This window comes from Pelobates fuscus, chromosome 5, assembly GCF_036172605.1.
Source record: "Pelobates fuscus isolate aPelFus1 chromosome 5, aPelFus1.pri, whole genome shotgun sequence".
NCBI lineage: Eukaryota > Metazoa > Chordata > Amphibia > Anura > Pelobatidae > Pelobates > Pelobates fuscus.
Window position 1 is genome coordinate 225012846 of NC_086321.1, and position 20445 is coordinate 225033290.

Genomic DNA, 20445 nt, shown 5'->3' on the forward strand with positions numbered 1-20445 from the left:
TTTGACTTTTCTGAGCCTGTCAAGTCCTTCTTTTGACCCATTTTGCCAAAGGAAAGGAAGTTGCCTAATAATTATGCACACCTGATATAGGGTGTTGATGTCATTAGACCACACCCCTTCTCATTACAGAGATGCACATCACCTAATATGCTTAATTGGTAGTAGGCTTTCGAGTCTATACAGCTTGGAGTAAGACAACATGCATAAAGAGGATGATGTGGTCAAAATACTAATTTGCCTAATAATTCTGCACACAGTGTAGATGCAAATGGGACAAGCTTCAGAAAAACTACATAAAAAGTGAACACAACACATACTTAACTCGCAATATTCCTCACCATGGGAACTAATAGCCTGAAAATAAAATGGAAACAGGAATGTCCACCTTCATAAAATCCAAGGATTTATTCACTCATTACGGCTTTAAAAGCCGCAACATATCCAAACCAGGCCAATAAAATCAGTACCTCAGCAGTTATTTCTACAGCAAGAGAGCAAAAAGATCTATGCATTTTGTTCAACTTACTTTATCAAGAATAGTGATGTACCGAACTGTCCGCCGGCGAACAGTTCCCGGCGAACTTAGCGTGTTCGCGTTCGCCGCGGCGGGCGGACACATGCGCAGTTCAATCCGCCCCCTATTCGTCATCATTGGGCAAACTTTGACCCTGTGCCTCTCGGTCAGCAGACACATTCCAGCCAATCAGCAGCACTCCCTCCCTTCCACACCCTCCAACCTCCCTCCCAGCATCCATTTTCGATTCATTCTGAAGCTGCATGCTTAGTGAGAGGAGGGAGAGTTTAGCTGCTGCTGATTAGATAGGGAAATTGATAGCTAGGCTAGGGTATTCAGTGTCCACTACAATCCTGAAGGACTCATCTGATCTCTGCTGTAAGGACAGCACCCCAAAAAGCCCTTTTTAGGGCTATAACATCAGGCTGCTTTTTTTTTTTTTTTTTTTTCCCGTGTAATGTAATTGCAGGTGCCTGCCTGCCAGCTTCTGTGTGAGATTCACATTGGATACTGTGCCTACTTGCCCAGTGCCACCACTCATATCTGTTTTTACAATAGGTTAAGCTTTACATTTAAAAGAAATATTTTTTTTTCACTGTAATAGAAGAACAGTTGCCTGCCTGCCAGCTTCTGTGTCAGGTTGGATGCCTTGCCCATTTGCACAGTCAGTGCCACCACTCATATCTGTTTTAACAATAGGTTAAGCTTTACATTTAAAAGAAATAATTTTTTTTCACTGTAATAGAAGAGCAGTTGCCTGCCTGCCAGCTTCTGTGTCAGGTTGGATGCCTTGCCCATTTGCACAGTCAGTGCCACCACTCATATCTGTTTTAACAATAGGTTAAGCTTTACATTTAAAAGAAATATTTTTTTTTCACTGTAATAGAAGAGCAGTTAGTTGTCTGCAAGCGTCTGGGTGTCAGGCCTACTTCAGCGTGTGCTCTGCAGACCTGTGCCAGCGTGCTTTGACAGTTGCCAATCATATCTGGTGTCTCTTTAGCGTGCTTTTACAAAGAAAAAAGGTTTCCAGTGTAAGCTAATAGCAGCCAGTCAGTGTCCTCCAAGCGGCTCTGTCAGTCCTTCCTTCAGCGTGTGCTCTCCAGAACTGTTCCAGTGCACATTGCCAATCATATCTGGTGAATCTATAGCGTGCTTTTAAAACCAAAATTTTTTTTTCACTGTTATAGATTGAATAGCAGTTACTTGTCTTCAAGCGGTGTGTCAGGCCTACAGTGTGTGCTCTGCAGAACTGTTCAAGTGCACATTGCCAATCATATCTGGTGTCTCTATAGCGTGCTTTTACAAAGAAAAAAGGTTTCTAGTGTAAGCTAATAGCAGCCAGTCAGTGTCCTTCAAGCGGCTCTGTCAGTCCTTCCTTCAGCGTGTGCTCTCCAGAACTGTTCCAGTGCACATTGCCAATCATATCTGGTGTCTCTATAGCGTGCTTTTATAAACAACATTTTTTTTTCACTGTTATAGATTGAATAGCAGTTACTTGTCTTCAAGCGGGTGTGTCAGGCCTACAGTGTGTGCTCGGCAGAACTGTTACAGTTCACATTGCCAATCATATCTGGTCTCACAGTAGCTTGCACGCATAGTACCACTAATCCCCCAAAAAAATGACAGGCAGAGGCAGGCCACCCCGCAGGGGCCATCGTGGTCGTGGTGCTGTGATTCCCTTTTGCCCTAGAATAATGCCCAGTTTTCAGAAGCCACGTACCCTGAACTTGAAAAGTTCTGAGGACATAGTTGACTGGCTAACACAGGACACCCAATCTTGTACAGCCTCCGCTCGGAACCTTGACGCACCATCCTCCTCCAGCTTAGCTTCAGGCACCTCTCAAGATACCACTCACCCGCCTGCCGCCACCACCAAAACTAGCACCACAGCCGCTTTACTTGGTATGTCAGAGGAGTTATTCACACACCCGTTTGAAGAAATGAGTGATGCGCAACCATTATTGCTAGAGGATGTAGATAACAAGGATATGTCTCAGGCAGGCAGCATTAAACACATGGAGGTACGATGTGATGATGATGATGTTGTACCCGCTGCTGCTTCCTTTTCCTTTTACATGCCTAATTTTTAGGCCCACTGGTGCAGCACTGTGGCTTCAAAAACCAAACCAAAAAAAAATCCTCCAAGATGGCACCAATATACCAGTGGTCTAAGCATCTTCCCACCTTGGCCTAAAAAGGGGAGGTGATTCAACAATTAAAAATCTCTGCCATTTACACGTCCACTGATAGGAGACGCGGAAGGTATTAAACTGATCAGAACAATACTAAACTCACCACTCCTATCTGGTGGCACATTAGCTTGCCCGCGCAGTGCCCCAAATTTCAAGTAAGAGGACCGACCAAGCATCTTCTTCCATCTCCCTGTTACATAAATCAATGCCATATCCATAGAAATTGTAGAGAATATCCAGGATAGTTTTACAGGGCCAAATCATGTCGCCTGTTGAAAGAGGTGACCTTGCTCGGGTCCCAGGTGTGCGGTTCCTAAAATGGCTGCCATATACACGTCCACTGATAGGAGACGCGGAAGGTATTAAACTGATATGAACATTTACTAAACTCACCACTCCGAGTGCTGTTATTTATTTAATTTTTTTGTGGTGAGGCTTTACAGGACAGAGTGCTTCTCCACGGGACATGTTAACTCACGGGCAGCTGGCTCATCAAGGAACCAGAGCAGCTTGAACGAGGTGACCTTGCTCGGGTCCCAGGTGTGCGGTTCCTAAAATGGCTGCCATATACACGTCCACTGATAGGAGACGCGGAAGGTATTAAACTGATATGAACAATACTCCACTCCTATCAGTAGGTCCGTCCCATTGTGGTTTATGCCCCCCACCCACCGCGCAGGGATGGGGGCCGGGGGGAGGAAAGTAGGCCCCCCCATTGTGATTTATGGCCCCCACCCACCGCGCAGGGTTTGGGGAGGACAGTAGCTCCCCCCAGTGTGTATCATGGGCTTTGAGGACAGGTGTCAATCCATACCTGCCTAGTGACCCTATGTAGGGGTAACAGTCCCTATTCTGCTCTGTGTCAGTGTGTGTCATGGTCTCTGTGGACGGGGAACAGTCTCTATTCTGCTCTGTGTCAGTGTGTATCATGGTTTCTGTGGACGGGGAACAGTCTCTATTCTGCTCTGTGTCAGTGTGTATCATGGACTCTGTGGACGGGGAACAGTCTCTATTCTGCTCTGTGTCAGTGTGTATCATGGACTCTGTGGACGGGGAACAGTCTCTATTCTGCTCTGTGTCAGTGTGTATCATGGACTCTGTGGACAGGGAACAGTCTCTATTCTGCTCTGTGTCAGTGTGTATCAGGGGCTTTGAGGACAGGTGTCAATCCATACCTGCCAAGTGACCCTATGTAGGGGGAACAGTCCCTATTCTGCTCTGTGTCAGTGTGTATCATGGTCTCTGTGGACGGGGAACAGTCTCTATTCTGCTCTGTGTCAGTGTGTATCATGGTCTCTGTGGACGGTGAACAGTCTCTATTCTGCTCTGTGTCAGTGTGTATCATGGTCTCTGTGGACGGGGAACAGTCTCTATTCTGCTCTGTGTCAGTGTGTATCATGGACTCTGTGGACAGGGAACAGTCTCTATTCTGCTCTGTGTCAGTGTGTATCAGGGGCTTTGAGGACAGGTGTCAATCCATACCTGCCAAGTGACCCTATGTAGGGGGAACAGTCCCTATTCTGCTCTGTGTCAGTGTGTATCATGGTCTCTGTGGACGGGGAACAGTCTCTATTCTGCTCTGTGTCAGTGTGTATCAGGGGCTTTGAGGACAGGTGTCAATCCATACCTGCCAAGTGACCCTATGTAGGGGGAACAGTCCCTATTCTGCTCTGTGTCAGTGTGTATCATGGTCTCTGTGGACGGGGAACAGTCTCTATTCTGCTCTGTGTCAGTGTGTATCATGGTCTCTGTGGACAGGGAACAGTCTCTATTCTGCTCTGTGTCAGTGTGTATCAGGGGTTTTGAGGACAGGTGTCAATCCATATCTGCCAAGTGACCCTATGTAGGGGGAACAGTCCCTATTCTGCTCTGTGTCAGTGTGTATCAGGGGTTTTGAGGACAGGTGTCAATCCATATCTGCCAAGTGATCCTATGTAGGAGGAACAGTCCCTATTCTGCTCTGTCAGTGTGTATCAGGGGTTTTGAGGACAGGTGTCAATCCATATCTGCCAAGTGACCCTATGTAGGGGGAACAGTCCCTATTCTGCTCTGTGTCAGTGTGTATCAGGGATCATTAGGATAGGTGTGTGGCGAAACCAACCTCGCCACTGGGCCCTGGAGAAGCCTGTTTGCTAGCCTCCTACCTGCTGACTATGGCCCCTGGGTTATTTGGGGCATATTGTACTGTATATTGCTGCTACTGGCCCTTTTAACAGCATCTATGGACATATTGGGACTTTTGGGACTACTGTCCCTTTAAGACTGTGATACATATTCTAGTGTACTGCCTGTAATATTATATGTGTATTAAGTTTAACCTGGGATATGTATGCAGCATTCACCTGATTGTTCGGTAGAATCACTCCATTTATTATATTGAGTGAAACTACCGAACAACCAGACCACCCAGGAATAAGTGTGCCTCCAATTACAGTTTGCAACAATGTTGCAAACGGGTAATTGGCAATCAGTGTAATGTATTCTTTGTCCTCTGGGTGGCCGCCATTCGGGAAACAAACACGTGGCGGCGGCCATCTTAAACTACCGAACAGCGGTGTTTTGCCGTCGAGTGTCTGGAACTAAAATCGGACACTTGACTAGGCAAACACCGCTGAGACCTCCATACTTCCAGAAATTCGTATGGAAACTACCGAATGACCCGCCGTTCGGTAGAAAGAACCCCATAAACAAGGGAATTCATTCAAACCCTCTCCAGGCTCTATAACACAGGCAATTCGCCTGTTTTCATTCCCTTGTTTGTGACCGACCGCAGGGCCAAAATGCATGGAACTGTTTTCGGATACTTTACCCATGCGGTCGGTCAAATCTTTGGAACCCCATATCTCACGAACCATTCATCCGAATTACTTGAATTTTGGATATGTTGTCCCCCTGAATAAGGGCTATCCAGCGATGCTGGATTTAAAGGTGTACCCCCTGTTTTTGGGGTACATCCAGGAATTGGGGAAAAGTGTGTACTGTATAATTGGGTTAAGTGGTAATCTAAGGGGAGGAAATGTGTGGGAGGTACATCCATGTGATTGGTCAATATCATCCTCCCCCTGGGAGTGTCCTGTATGTACCTGTTTGTGAATAAAAGCCAGGCTGGATGAGCCAGTCCTGAGTTCCTGTTTTACCCTCAAAGTGATGTGTCGTCTCATTATTGGGGGAAGGATTTATTGTATGCTGTTCCAGTTGACTGCTAGGAGTACAAGCCTATTCATATGGTTCCTATTCAATGGTCTACAGCATTCATACGCTTGGGAGAATTTAAAGGTTTCTCGGATTCGGTGATTATGGTGTCTGCCAGAGTGCTTGGAGTCCTCAGGAAGCACTAGGAGCATCCATTAACGGAGGTACCAAGTCGGGGTGCCAGGTGATCCGTTACAAGGTGTCAATCCATATCTGCCAAGTGACCCTATGTAGGGGGAACAGTCCCTATTCTGCTCTGTGTCAGTGTGTATCAGGGATTTGACTATCTTTATTCAGATTCAAAAATTACAATTCCAGGAAAAATTTAACAAACATTTACAAGAACATGTTATGCACATCATAGAAACAACGTAAACCTCTTTAAAGCCACAAACTTAAGACAAAAAATACGTACACACAATGTGTAAGGGTTTGAAAGAATATTCTGAATCCTTACATGTTTACTTTATCGTTTGTTTGATTTTTGTGAACCATATATAAACTACAAGCAGCGTGAAAACTATAAAAACTCAAGTGGCCATGCTGATCAAATAAAATAGTATTCTTTACACAGCGTATAAGGGTGATGTCACAGCACAACCGGAATGTAACAGGGGAAGAGGTGAAAGTCATCCTCCCCCTCCCACGACCCCGCCATATCTGCCAAGTGACCCTATGTAGGGGTAACAGTCTCTATTCTGCTCTGTGTCAGTGTGTATCAGGGGCTTTGAGGACAGGTGTCAATGTTAGGTGATTTCTGCCCTTTATGGATTAAAAGCAGACTCTGCATCAACTGTGCAATTTTCCATGGGAGTTTTGCCATGGATCCCCCTCCGGCATGCCACAGTCCAGGTGTTAGTCCCCTTGAAACAACTTTTCCATCACTTTTGTGGCCAGAAAGAGTCCCTGTTGGTTTTAAAATTCGCCTGCCCATTGAAGTCAATGGCGGTTCGCCCGGTTCGCCGGTTCGCGAACATTTGCGGAAGTTCGCGTTCGCCGTTCGCGAACCGAAAATTTCGGGTTCTCGACAACACTAATCAAGAACATAGAGAAAAGGTGCAATAATGAAATAGGACTGCAGGAGCACAGCTTGATAATATGGAATATACTTTTCAAGAGTATACAGAAAGAGATCTAATAGAATTGACAATCTACCCTGGAAAGGAAGCTCTTTGTAGTCTAAGAAAAACATCTATTGCAATTAAGAAGGCAGATACCTGGGGCAGTATTGCTCTTAAATGTGAATAATTATTATCAGGGCCACACAGGAATGCCGGGAAATTTACTGGTGGGTCGCTCTTGTCCTGCGCTCAGATCAGTTATGTATTGCCTCTACAGGGCTGTTTTTAGTTCTCTTTATTATACGATGGACCCTACGCCAATTGAATGATGGTAGTAAATATTTGGTTTTGGATAAGGATCCTAGTAATCATTTTCATTTAAAGCTATTGTCCTTTTTAGATACTGCCATTGAAGAAAATAGTATTGATAAGGATCTTGGTGAGAAATTAGTACCTCATGCCCCAATTACACCCATATTTCATCATCTCCCAAAAGTACAAAAGAAGATGAGACGCCCATAGTGCAAAAGAAGACGAGACACTAATAGTTTCATGAATAGGTTCTCATAATGAGACTGTCTCTGAACATATGGACTTTTACCTTCAACCTTGGTATTCAGGTTGGATAATAGGTCTATTTTTGATGACAAAACATAACTGTACCTCTATGGGATCTGAGTCTGTCAGATTGAAGCAGAGATTGTTGGCCAGAAAGTATCTTGGTTTGATGATTGAGCGTTTCGTAGGGTTTACAATGGGATAGATATTTTTTCACTAATGATGAAGGTTGTGACACTTCAAGGAAAAATTATATTGTAGATGGTTGGAAAAAGGTGATTTTCAATACCCAAACTGATAACCAGTTCAGTAATATAAGAGCCATTTATAAATAGAGATAAGTTAGGTAATTTTTTTAAATGATGTCAGGATTGTGGAAAAAAAGCCCCTACTTTGAACAATATACTTTTACCGAGTCTTTTCAACAGAAATGAAACCAATTTGTGTAGAAAATAGTAAGTTGAATGGTTTAGAGTTGTAGATAATGCTAAGTGCGGTCATCCGCACTGTAAGTGTAGTTCTTTTTCTGAGAGTCTAACAATTCTACCTCTAATGCAATGGAATTTGGGTTCATGATGATTTATCAATTGTGAAACTAGATATGCAGTATACTTGATCATCTGCAGGGGGGTGTCATATTCAAAATGTGGGTAAAACTAAAAGATGTTTAAAAGAGTACATCTTCCCTTTATAAAAAGTTATTTTACTTTTTTTTTTCTCTCTCTCTCCTCTCTTCCTCCTGTCCTCTCTTCTCTCCCCTCGGTTTTCCTCTCCTTCCCCTCGTACATAATCTGTAAACGAGATTACATAACAAATCTCAGTTTAATCTCAAATGTTTTTTTTTCTTATGTGATGTAATTGTGATGTGTGCTTTGATGCATAGACTACAAGTATCATTTTTGTACCCTTTCAGCATAAGCTGACTAACCATGTCAGTTGTGGAATATGCCCTGTCAAAATGTAGGTCTCAGACATGACTTCCACACCTGAATGATGACATCACTTGTTTAGTATGCATTGGAATGTTTGCATAGATGTCCTGGGAGGGGAACATGCTTCATACAATATATGATTAGGTCAGCTACAATAATACTGAGTAAATTGCCTCATAAAGCGTGTACCTGTTTCAGAATATGGAGGGTGCGGGTGCAGACTTTTCCATACAAGCCCATTGATGTTTCTAATTTCTGCCCTTCCATTTTTATTGTAATTACTAGATTTATATTGCAGTGCACAATATGTATGCTTTTTGGCTTACTGTGTTTTGACATGCATGTTGTACCTCTTGTGTTGTGAAAATAAAAATTGTCAAAAAACGAGCACATCTTTAATGGAATTGAAAATAGAATCACTAGGAGCATTATAGGTAGACACATGGGGAGCAACATGGCTGTAATTAATTTAGGTAATTTTGTTTTAATTTCACTGGATTGAAAGAGTGTGTATTGTCACTAGAATTGGTGATCTTTCACACTTTCTGTCCAGGAGGGAGATGTGGCTTTTCAATTTGGTGACCAGAGCCACTCTCGGACTGGATGTGGAGGGGTATATCTCACTCTTATATCTGAGAACAACCTGCAAAAGCTGTAGTTCTCTTGTCTGCTTCCTTTGCAAGCCCTTCCCATCTAACCCCGCACAGACTTTCTGTGGCCGTCCAATTACAGACTTCCCAATGCAGCTCAATGAGAACTCTCTGCAAGGCAGGTGCTCTAAACAATTGCTGCTTCTTGAGTTTTTATCATGGTCACTTTTATTCTTTTTCTCTCCTTTGTATTTATTTATTTTTTACATTATTATAATTTTTAATTATTTAGACAATTACCTGACTTTGTGCATAGATAAAAAAAGAAAAGAAATAGGCTGCTAGTTCTATCAGCTCCATCAACACTGCTCTTTCTGAATGGCACAGTACTGCATTTCGCTGTCCATGCGCACTAGCCTCCAAATGCTTTACTATGGGAAAGTACTGGATTGGCTGAGATCATTAATCCCAATGAGCTTAGCCATGGAGGCAGAACCAGCTGCAGAGAGAGCAGTGCGGCGAAAGAGACAGAAAGTGAACTACCTTTTCAGGCACTGGGTGGGTGGGTGGGCAGAAAACTAAATGGCTACATAATTCTATAGCATTAGGAATACACATTTGTGTTCCTAACACTATAGTGTTCCTTTAAGTATATAATTTATTCAATGATAATATTAATTCCTTTACTTTGTTTCTTTACGCTCCAGGTGTAGTTACAGTCCTGGCAGGATGGTTACTTTAAATGCATGCATCTTGATAAACGTATGTGCAAACTGTGTTTGTTTTACCACAGTTACTGCTGTATTGGTAGTAAATAGCAAGAGGTCAGCGCTAATAATAAAAGGTAAATGAATAGGCAGTGGTGGCCCAGCAGAGGGTAACCCTCTAATCCTCCAGAAGGAAAATGTGAAACACAGTAAACAATAGTGCAGGGCTGCGCCAAATGTGACAATAATACAATATACGTATAAATGTTTCAGCAGATAACACAACGCACTATATCTTAAGACAACAGAGATATAAGGACATATAAATTAAGTGCAATATAGGAAATAGTCTAAACATATTAAGTATTTCACTCTAGATATAAACGTCTTTTAAAGTGCATTTAGGGATGTGATATCCTGCGTGTTTATAGTAGTCCAAATGATTCCCTTGTATGGAAAGACAAAGAGCGAAGGAGACCAATCATATACCGTGTGTCAGCCAATATGAGTGAAAAAAAGGAGTATATATGTTCAACTCACATTTGGAAGAGCTATAGTCCGCTCCGGTATAATCCCCGCTTATGGGATATATGGTGGTAGTATTGTGGAGGGGGTGGTGTTCGACACTCAGGAGAAGGGTAAATGAAAAACAACTGATCGTGCTCTCAGTATATACAGGATGTTTAAAATAAACTTAAGAAAATATACTTACAAGTATATGATATCAGTGTTGGTGGTATGATCCCCACCTCGGATAAGCTTGTAGTCACACGATAAAATAGGTAAAAACATTAAATTGTGTATTAAAAAATATTGGCACCAAGTAGTAACCAAAAAACCTTTAATTAAATAAAATACATATACAATATTACCGTAACGCGTTTCGCCACTAGGGCTTTTTCAAATGGGAAACGCGTTATGGTAATCTTGTATGTCTATTTTATTTAATTAAAGATTCTTTGGTTACTACTTGGTGCCAATTTTTTTTAATACACAATTTGATGCTTTTACCTGGCTTTTACCTATTTTATCATGTGACTACAAGTTTATCCGAGGTGGTGATCATACCACCAACGCTGATATCATACTTGTAAGTACATTCTCTCAAGTTTATTTTAAACATCCTGTATATACTGAGAGCACGATCAGTTGTTTTTCACATACCCTTCTACTGAGTGTCGAACACCACCTCCTCCAGAAGACTACCACCATATATCCCATAAAGGGGATTATACTGCTGTACGCTTTTCACACCTGAGCTGGCTATTGCTCTCCCAAATGTGAGTTGAACATATATACTCCTTTTTTACACTCATATTGGCTTACACACGGTATATGATTGGTCTCCTTCGCTCTTTGTCTTTCTATACAAGGGAATCATTTGGACTATTTCCTATATTGCACTTAATTTATGTCTTTATCTCTCTGTTGTCTTAAGATATAGTGTGTTGTGTTATCTGTTGAAACATTTATATGTATATTGTATTATTGTCACATTTGGCACAACCCTGCACTATTGTTTATTGTGCTGTATTGGTAGTGCCTGATTAATTATACTGTAATTGGTTAGGGGTTCCAATCTGGCTTTAGAAGGGAAAGGGAGCTGTGAATCCATAGTCCTACTTAATAAGTACCTTACACAGCTTTGCTTTATAGTTTTGAGAAAGTTGGATGAATGAAATGCATAGATCTTCTTGCTATCTTGCTGTAGTCGTAACTGCCGAGGCACATATTTTATTGATGTGGTTTGGATATTTTGCGAATGACTGCTTAGATTTTATGTAGGCGGACGCTTCTGTATTAATTTACATTGCTTGGGATTGACCTTCCTTTGTTCAGCAGGCTCAATTTAATATGCAGTAGTATTTCTTTTATGTTAAACTATTCACTTAATGACCAACTTTTTAAGCTGGTGATTTGTTCTTTTTTTTTTTAAGGATTTTAATTTTTTTTTTTACTTTTTCAGAACATATCCTCAAATATCATAGAAGAGTCAGCTGTGTCTGATGACATTCTAACTCCAGATGAAGATGGCGTATGTTCTGGAAGGTACTTCTCTGAAAATGGATTGGTTGGACTTTTGGAACAGGCTGCAGAGCTCTTTAGCACAGTGAGTTACTTATTTTGTTGCTGTTAAATCATGGACTAAATCATGAACACGGACTAAAACAATTCACATGATGAAAAAGAGACACTAAAGGAACATGACAAGATGCTTTTTCTTGTCGGTGTTAATAAGATGGTAATTGTCCTCATCGCACTTTACAGTCCCTTTAAACTAGAAGCATTTTTGGTGCATGTGTCCACAAACTCACAATGTTTAATAAATTTTTCCCTGTGAAACACTCAGTTATTTTATATTAATTGGAGGAACTAAAAACATTTAATATTACAGAAAGATCAGTTAACAATTTGAGAAAAACTCTTTTTGCTACAAAGTTATGGAATCTGTGGCTCTTCATCCACATGCCCCAGTCCCCACTCCCCCATGATCATGTGTACTCATTGCTTCCTGCCATTATGTGTGTTAGCTCAGCTGCACGTGTATAGCTGGCATAGGCGTTCCACTGCAGGCTGCACCCAAGAGAGACTCCTTTTTTTTTATTAATGCACATCATGTATGCTTGTGAGACTTACAAGAACCATTTCTGTATTAAAGGCAGGATTCTATGAAACCGTGAATGAAGTCTATAAAATTGTCATCCCTGTTCATGAGGCCCATCGGGACTACCGCAAGCTCACATCAACTCATGAAAAATTACAAAAGGCTTTCAGCAACATAATAATTAAGGTACCTACTTTGTTTATGTAATGTATGCAATATATGCAATAATTCTTGCAGGTGCCGCTGATAAGAAAACTTAGCCCAAAAACTGTGACTAAAACATTTTTGACTTGAGGTCAGGTTAATGAATGGAAGATATAGTTCTATGTACTCTACTCTGGTTATTTTATATTGCCCCTTTCTACTTTGTTCAAGGTCTTTGATGAAGACTATACTTGGTAAGTCATAAAAAAAAGATAGATGTTTAGTGGAAAGGAGACTTTAAAACTTCCAATCATAGTACAAACAACTCTGTAGAAATTAAAGTATATACAATTTCATCTATACGTCATGTTAGCAAAATTGTGGACAGATATATTGATTTATTTAATAAATGTAAAAACAGTAGGCTTCCTCCCCTATTGCCAACCAATTCTCAACATATACCTCTATCCCTCCAAGTAGTGAGTGACTGGAGAGCAGGAGAGACCTTTTTCTAGCTGGACCTTCAGTGCATACTTAAAAACAAGAAAATATTTAATAATATAATTTTCTTCCCGATAAAGCACTTTATCAATAAAATATCAAAAAATATAAACAAAAGATACTGAGTTGTATAGGTGGGATTTATGAGTGTTTAAATGTGCATTAATATTGTCACTTAAGGCTCTCTTCATTCTATGCTTCAGGGACACAAGCGAATGTTTGGCACATATTTCCGTGTAGGTTTTTATGGTGCCAAGTTTGGAGATCTGGATGAACAAGAGTACATTTATAAGGAGCCAGCAATAACCAAACTTCCTGAGATTTCCCACAGACTGGAGGTAAATCATATTAATGTTTTAGGTGTAGACATATTTGTATTAGGAGACCTTCTCTTCCTGTCTCTTTTTGTGATGTCCTTCATGAACCAGGCTTTTCCACTGCCATAGCAATTTCCTGATTTGACTTTTCACCTGTGGTGACATCAGTAAACCCAACTAAGCAATAAGATCTTCTTTGTGATTTCACAAGGTTTGCATTTCAAACATATCTGCTCGAACTTGCACTTGGATAACTTAAAACGAAGGTAATTGCTCCACAACTGCCCATCAGAGGCGCTCTAGAAAAACTTCACCCTTTGTAGTTTTTGAGGCCCACTGTGGATGCACATGTCCACGTAGAGAATAAAGTAAAAACCAGACTAAGTATTCTAAACAAAGGGTAAGGGTAACCCTGCTATCCTTGCAGCTCTGCCTGCATCTCAGCATACTTGAGTCCCACACAGCAAGTGGCTTATTGGAGCTATCACATTTTGAGCAGACTATTACTGCTCCACGCTTGTGAGTGGTTTTATCTATATGCTTACCATTGATTATAATAATTTGCACTATTACACTATGTGTTCTTCTTTTTTTCTGTTTTCATGGCATATCATATTGAATGAATTTACAAGACATACATTAATTGTAAGTGCCTGTATTTATTGTGTGCACTTTATTGCCACATGTTGCACATATTCATTTCCACTGCAAAATATTGCACAATTGGTTGATGCACTTTTTTGAAAATCGTGCATTTTATGTTTATATCGCACTTTATCAACAAAGTTTCACAGCAGCATAGGTGTTTTCTCTGCAGGACTGCGGCAGGCTATTTCTAGTTGTAGTATCAACTTTATAAAGAAAAATTATATCTATTTTTGAGATTGGATTAAGAATGCAAGAATTTGCGCAAAACACATTTTTACTAAACCATACAATATCATTAGAACCAAATGTATGTTTTAGTGTTTGCAATAATGTCTTACAGTATATGGTTTTCCACTACAGGGATTTTATGGTCAGTGTTTTGGAGAGGATGCGGTAGTGGTTATTAAAGACTCCATTCCTGTGGACAAGTCAAAGCTGGATCCTGCCAAGGTACAGTCAGTTTTGGATGCAAGTGTTTAATGATTGATATAAGATAATTTGAAAGTAATAAAGGTTTATCCAGTGGCTGGTACCCTGTCTATCTTAGATGTCATGTACTTTAACCCTTTCTGTATAGCAGAAAATTGGTCATCTTAGAACAATGGCAGCATTTACAAACCTATACTATTCAAACAATCTAAATAAGTTAATAACATAATAATATATTAATATAAAAATCTGATCTGCTTTATTTTAAAATAATGGAAATGCAGTCTGATATAGTTTAAGAAAGCAATATAGTAAGAGAATAATGTATTTAATTTGTGTTTCTAAACAGTATATATTTTGTTTTTTCTTTGCTCTTACATAAATTGCTCTGTACACCTTCGGAACTGACATTGTTCCTTGTGTTTAAATTCCAATTGTCCATTTTTTCTAATATTGCCTAAAAATCAAAGTTGCAGTATACAGCCTTCAGTATTGAATAGTGTGTCAAAGGTGATGAACAGAACAGTATAGACTGCTAATATTATTGGAATTTAAAACAAACCGTTAATTCCATTTAACTCCATTTCTTCTCAAGGCTTACATACAGATTACATTTGTGGAGCCATACTTCGAGGATTATGAAATGAAATACAGAATTAACTACTTTGAGAAAAGCTACAACCTACGCCGCTTCATGTACACCACTCCTTTCACACAAGATGGGCGACCCAGGGGAGAACTCAATGAACAGTACAAGAGGAAAACTATCCTGACAACAATGCATGCCTTTCCCTACATCAAAACTCGAATTAATGTTATTCAGAAAGAGGAGGTAGATTAACAAACATCTCAACATATAAGTATACACCAAACTGCATTGTGTGCTATTCCACGTGCTGTGTACTACATTTCCGTTGATGTCCATCCCTCGAAGGCCATTACAGGAGATGTAGTCCACAAGATGTGGAGTATGGAAGCATACTTCCCAAGGGTCATTGTTTAGGGGGGACAGTCCCTATTTGAGCCCAAATACCTCTGTATAACAGAGCTTTAAAGTGTTAATGTGTCTTTAACCCTTTCACTACTGAGTAGTTTTTGATTGAGAAATATTATCATTACTGGGGTTTTTAAGTGATGCATGTCATATAAACATATCGGAACACAGCAATTGTGTGTATAGGCTGCTTGGCAGAAAAACTTAAAACATAAAATTATGTGCACTAACATTATTTTTCACTTATGCATCATTCGTTAAGAAAAACTAGACATTTTCCAACAAATTGTATACTATATGGGCAAAAGTATATGTACACCCATACTAAGGTATTTCAGCTTCACCCATTATTAACATCTGCATAAAATCTAGTGCCACGGTATAAACACATATTAACAGTACAAGGAGTCAATCTCAACAACTTTAAATGTGAGATTGTAATAGCATTTTATATTTATATAAAAATATGATGTGTACACATATATATATATATATATATATATATATAAACCCCATCTCACCCACTCCACACAAACTGCAGCCTCTATCCCCAACACCGCACTCCTACACATCCCCAAAACACACACACACACACTGCATACTGCATCCCCAGCACACACTCCTCATCCATAACACATGCACTGCATCCCTTATACACACATTACAGCCCCTATATCCTCTATTTGCACACATACATACTACACCTCAAACAGCCTCCTTCACATACACACACTTCCACAAGCAGCTTCCAAACATATTTTTTTGGTTGTTTTTTTTTTTTTTTTGTTAATCAAGTTTTTATTAGTAATTGAATACGATAAATGGAGGGCACGCAGGCCCTCATCAATCAGACAGTGAAATATTACAATAGAATAGCATTTTTACATATAACATGGGCACGTACATATTCAAGGAAGTTTTTTTTTTTGTTCCATTACATAACAAATGACATTGTACAGTAGCGTTTCTCTTCTAAAGTGTGGGATGTAGAATGTTGTTGTATCAGTATGTCATGGGACTGAGTGTGTCCGATTAGTGCTAGAGCTATGTGGGCGTAGTAGCGTCCATAGATATTCTAAGAGTGTGGTTCTGCGGTTTCCAAACATATTTACAATATAGCGCTTGCTACCCTTGTTTTCTGGTATCCCACATATGGAGATGCCAAACACAAGTCACCAGCAATTGTGAGGATTAGTACAGTGGAACTCTGTGATGTGAATATACAAATTCACATTACTCTGTGTTTTCCAGCTGATGAGCTTTGTGAAATACTATTATTCACATTGCTGTAAAATGTTGTGCTTGTCTGTGTCTGCCTGTGTCTCCCTATCTAAGCCTGTCTTTTGGGCTCAAGTCTTTGGTATTTTTTTGATACTAGCAATGCCTGCCCCTGTCTACTGCAAGGTTTGGTAGATGAGGAATAATAATGAGAAGCTGTTTTTGTTTGGGTTAGGAAACCATTTTAATAATTCAGGATTCAAAGACATTTTAGACAATTGGATGCTTCCAACTTTCTGGCAGCAGTTTGGGGAAGGCACTTCTATGTTTTAGCATAACAGTGCCTCTCTGCACAAAGTGAGGTGCATGAAGACATGGTGTGATCAGTTTGGTGTGAGAGAACTTGAGGGTCCTGCACAGAGCCCTGACCTCGTCACCAACTTACATTTGGGACAAATTGGAAAACTAATTGGAAAACTAATTGGGATCTATAGCTTCTTGTCAAACATCAGTGTATGACCTCACAAAAACTCTTTTATCTGGGGCAATAATTTCAACAGACACAATCAGAAATGTGTGGGAAAGCCATCACAGAATAGAGGCAGCTATTATTAATTCTATAGTAATGTCCATGGTTTTGGAATGGGATGGCCAATAAACTCATACAGGCAGGACCAGTGCAAGGATTTTTGCCGCATGTTTGCCACAAACATAAAACATACATTTTCATAATCAGCATGCGGGAAATAAACACATACTCAAAAATCAGGGCAATCGGTTCAGGGGTTAAAAAGTTATATGGAAGTCCTTTAGGACCGACCGCGAGCACATTTTCATGCCCAAAACAGTTCCATAGATTTGGGCTGTGCGGTCGGTCTATTTCAGGCTGAAAAAATGACTAAGTCCCATTCGAACGAGCGTTCGAATCTTCGAACGGGACTTAGTTTCTGCGGCTGCAAAATCACAGTGGGAGAAGGTAAGGCTCAGCGGTGTTCGCGGAACTGTGTAGCCGATTTCAGTTCCATGAATTTGGCTACACATACCGCTGACCGCATGGAATGAACCAAGATGGCTGCCGCCACATGTTCGTTTGTCGAATGGCGCCCACTTCGACTACTTCGGCACTTCGACGGCATTCGAAGTGCCAATTTAAAAGTACAAACCCTTTCTTTGGGAGTTAAAGGGCCAGCAGCAGCACACCAAAAATCCATTATGCCCAAATCTTGTAATTAAAGGCCACATCTTCCCGGGCCATAGTCAGAAGGCAAGAGGCGGGCAAGCAGCCCCCTCCAAGGACACGTGGCGAGGTGGGTTTCGCCACACACACACTGACCCGTGCAGACACACACATATACACACACTGACCCGTGCAGACACACACATACAGGCATTTAAACTGACCAATGCAGACACACACTGATCCATGCAGATACACACTGACCCATACAGACACACAGTGACCCAGACACATGCACTGACCCATACAGACACACAATGACCCATACAGACACACATTCTCTGAAACACATACATTAACCCTCTTACCTTAATTTCACATATCAGTGCTGTTCATGTGTTTCAGGCATCTTCAGTGCGCCTAGTTGCCTGGCAATGGATCATTCTCCCTGACAGCCCCACTGCTATGCTCCTGCCCATTTCTCTTCATTTACAGGGCAAGGGGCGGGAGCAAGCATGTCTGAGAGGGGGCCAGGCATTGCGAGCTGAGGTGAATCATGGATGCTGCCTCACCAGTTTTCTACCAGGCGCTAGTCAGCAGCCATGTAAGTGCTCCCTAGCGCTCGGTAACATGGCCGGCGGCTGCTATAAATAATTAATACAGATCAATTGGGGGGCAGCCAAACGAGCACTTAAGCCACTACCGGCGCCGCCCCTTAAGCGGCGGCCTAATTAGCCTATAGGAAGCGCCGGCCCTGCACACAGTTGCTATTATCAGATTTTTACAGACTTTGCGCCATATGGCATGCATTTGAAACTTAACAGCACAGTTTATGTTAGCACAGAAATCTGCAAGAGAGCTTTTCCAATATTTGCAGCTACTCTGACCCTTTTAACCACTTTATCATATGTCAATATTTATTGTAAAACCACAGCATGTTATTGGAATGACTGCTAGTGAACCATGCAAAACTGCTAACATTTGTAGTGTGAGCCTCTGTTTAAAGAACAAATGTGGGTCAAAGTTCCAGTAACAAAACAGTCATGAGGAACATTCCATCAGTTTTCTCTATAACTGCTCCATTTGGAATTGTAGTTATTTAAAATAGTTACTTTAACCTGCTTTGTACCTTTTTTGCAGTGGCGGAAATACTGCACCAGGGCCTGCACAAATCTGTGTAAGGGTGTGTGCATGTGTCAGCATGTGTGTGTGTGTTCATCTGTGTGTCATTGAGTGTATCTGTGTGTGTGTGTGCGTGCATCTGTGTGTCAAGGTGTGTATCTGTCTGTTTGTGTCAGGGTGTGTGTATCTGTGTGTGTGTGTGTATGCATCTGTGTGTTAAGGTGTGTGTATATGTCAGTGTGCGTATCTGTGTCAGGGTGTGTGTATCAGTCAGTGTGTACATGTGTCGATATTTGTGTCTGTATCGGTGTGTATCTGTGTGTCAGGATGTGGATGTGCATATGTGTGTATATGTCAGTTTGAGTGTCTGTGTGTCAGGGTGTGTGTATGTGTCAGTGTGTATATAAATGTGTGTATGCAGTATGTTTATATGTGTGTATCTATGTGCTAATTGGTATGTATATGTGTATGCGGCAGTATATGTGTGTATGTGAATATATCCAAGCAATCAAACACCAATACAACGTGCAAACACACTCCTGCAATCTAACCCAAATATTACATACAAAAACATCCCTGCATCCAAAATTGTATACAAATACACCCCTTCACTCAACATCAATGCTACACACAAAAGCACAGCCCTGCATTCTAAGGGCCACAGTTCATACAAATACACCCCTACATGCACACACACATAACATGCCTACATTCAAACGTACAAACACTGCTCGCAAATACAACCCTGCAAGGATGGGCAAATGGTAGATCCCAAGCTGGCACAGCATCAATGGAGTTGTACAACAGATGGGGATCTACCTTTTGGCCACTCTAGAGGGGAGCCCAAAAAACTTTCTTACACCAGGTCCCTCTCTACATTTCTTCCACCAGTGCTTTTACAATATATTTCAAAAACAGTAGTGATATTTAACACGTATGATAGAATACAAACACTCTCATCTCTGGTCACTTTATGTAAAGGAAAACTCCAAGCACCTAAGGCTTTGTTGCAAGGAGTGCCATTACACCCCTCTTCCCATCATTGTATGCGGTAGTGGAGGCGGGGAGTGGCACCTGGCAAAACCCAGGTAAGAAGTTAAACCATTCTAAATTGGTTTGACTGCTTACAATGATGGTGCCAGGGCACTCCTGGCAACATAAACACAACAGCCTTGAAATTACAATTGTTTGAACTAGATTATGCAAACAATCTGCTTTCATGCGGCTGTGGTCTAATGGCTAAAGAAAATTGTTTGTCCCCATCCATGCATTTGTGCTTTCATAAATATATCTGTTCAGAAATGCATCACTGGTGACATCATATCCTCACTAGGGCTGTATAGCTGTGACAGTAATCCTAATTTATGTATCATGTTATAATGCTTATCTTCTAAGTTTAGATACAAATGAACAAGATCTCTTCGTTGCAATAGTCATTGTCACATTAGACCAATTACCGAAATATTCTCACTTAAATGTAAACACATAGTTCCTGCCCATTTTATTACTATATGGTGAGTTTGGGATTGATCTGCCAGAAGCTG

At 40.9% G+C, this 20445-nt stretch overlaps 1 protein-coding gene across 5 annotated transcripts in view; it reads left to right on the forward strand.

Moving 5' to 3' along the window:
- DOCK8 (dedicator of cytokinesis 8) overlaps positions 1–20445 on the forward strand; it is a 172753-nt gene that overhangs the window by 126005 nt on the left and 26303 nt on the right. For 4 of the 5 annotated variants that reach the window (XM_063455068.1, XM_063455069.1, XM_063455071.1 and 1 more), the window contains 5 exons: positions 11713–11856; positions 12406–12537; positions 13200–13334; positions 14322–14411; positions 14986–15222. In XM_063455068.1, the coding sequence (XP_063311138.1) occupies positions 11713–11856; positions 12406–12537; positions 13200–13334; positions 14322–14411; positions 14986–15222 (738 nt within the window). The remainder of the gene's footprint in view (positions 1–11712; positions 11857–12405; positions 12538–13199; positions 13335–14321; positions 14412–14985; positions 15223–20445) is intronic. The other variant, XM_063455070.1, reaches the window with a different exon arrangement.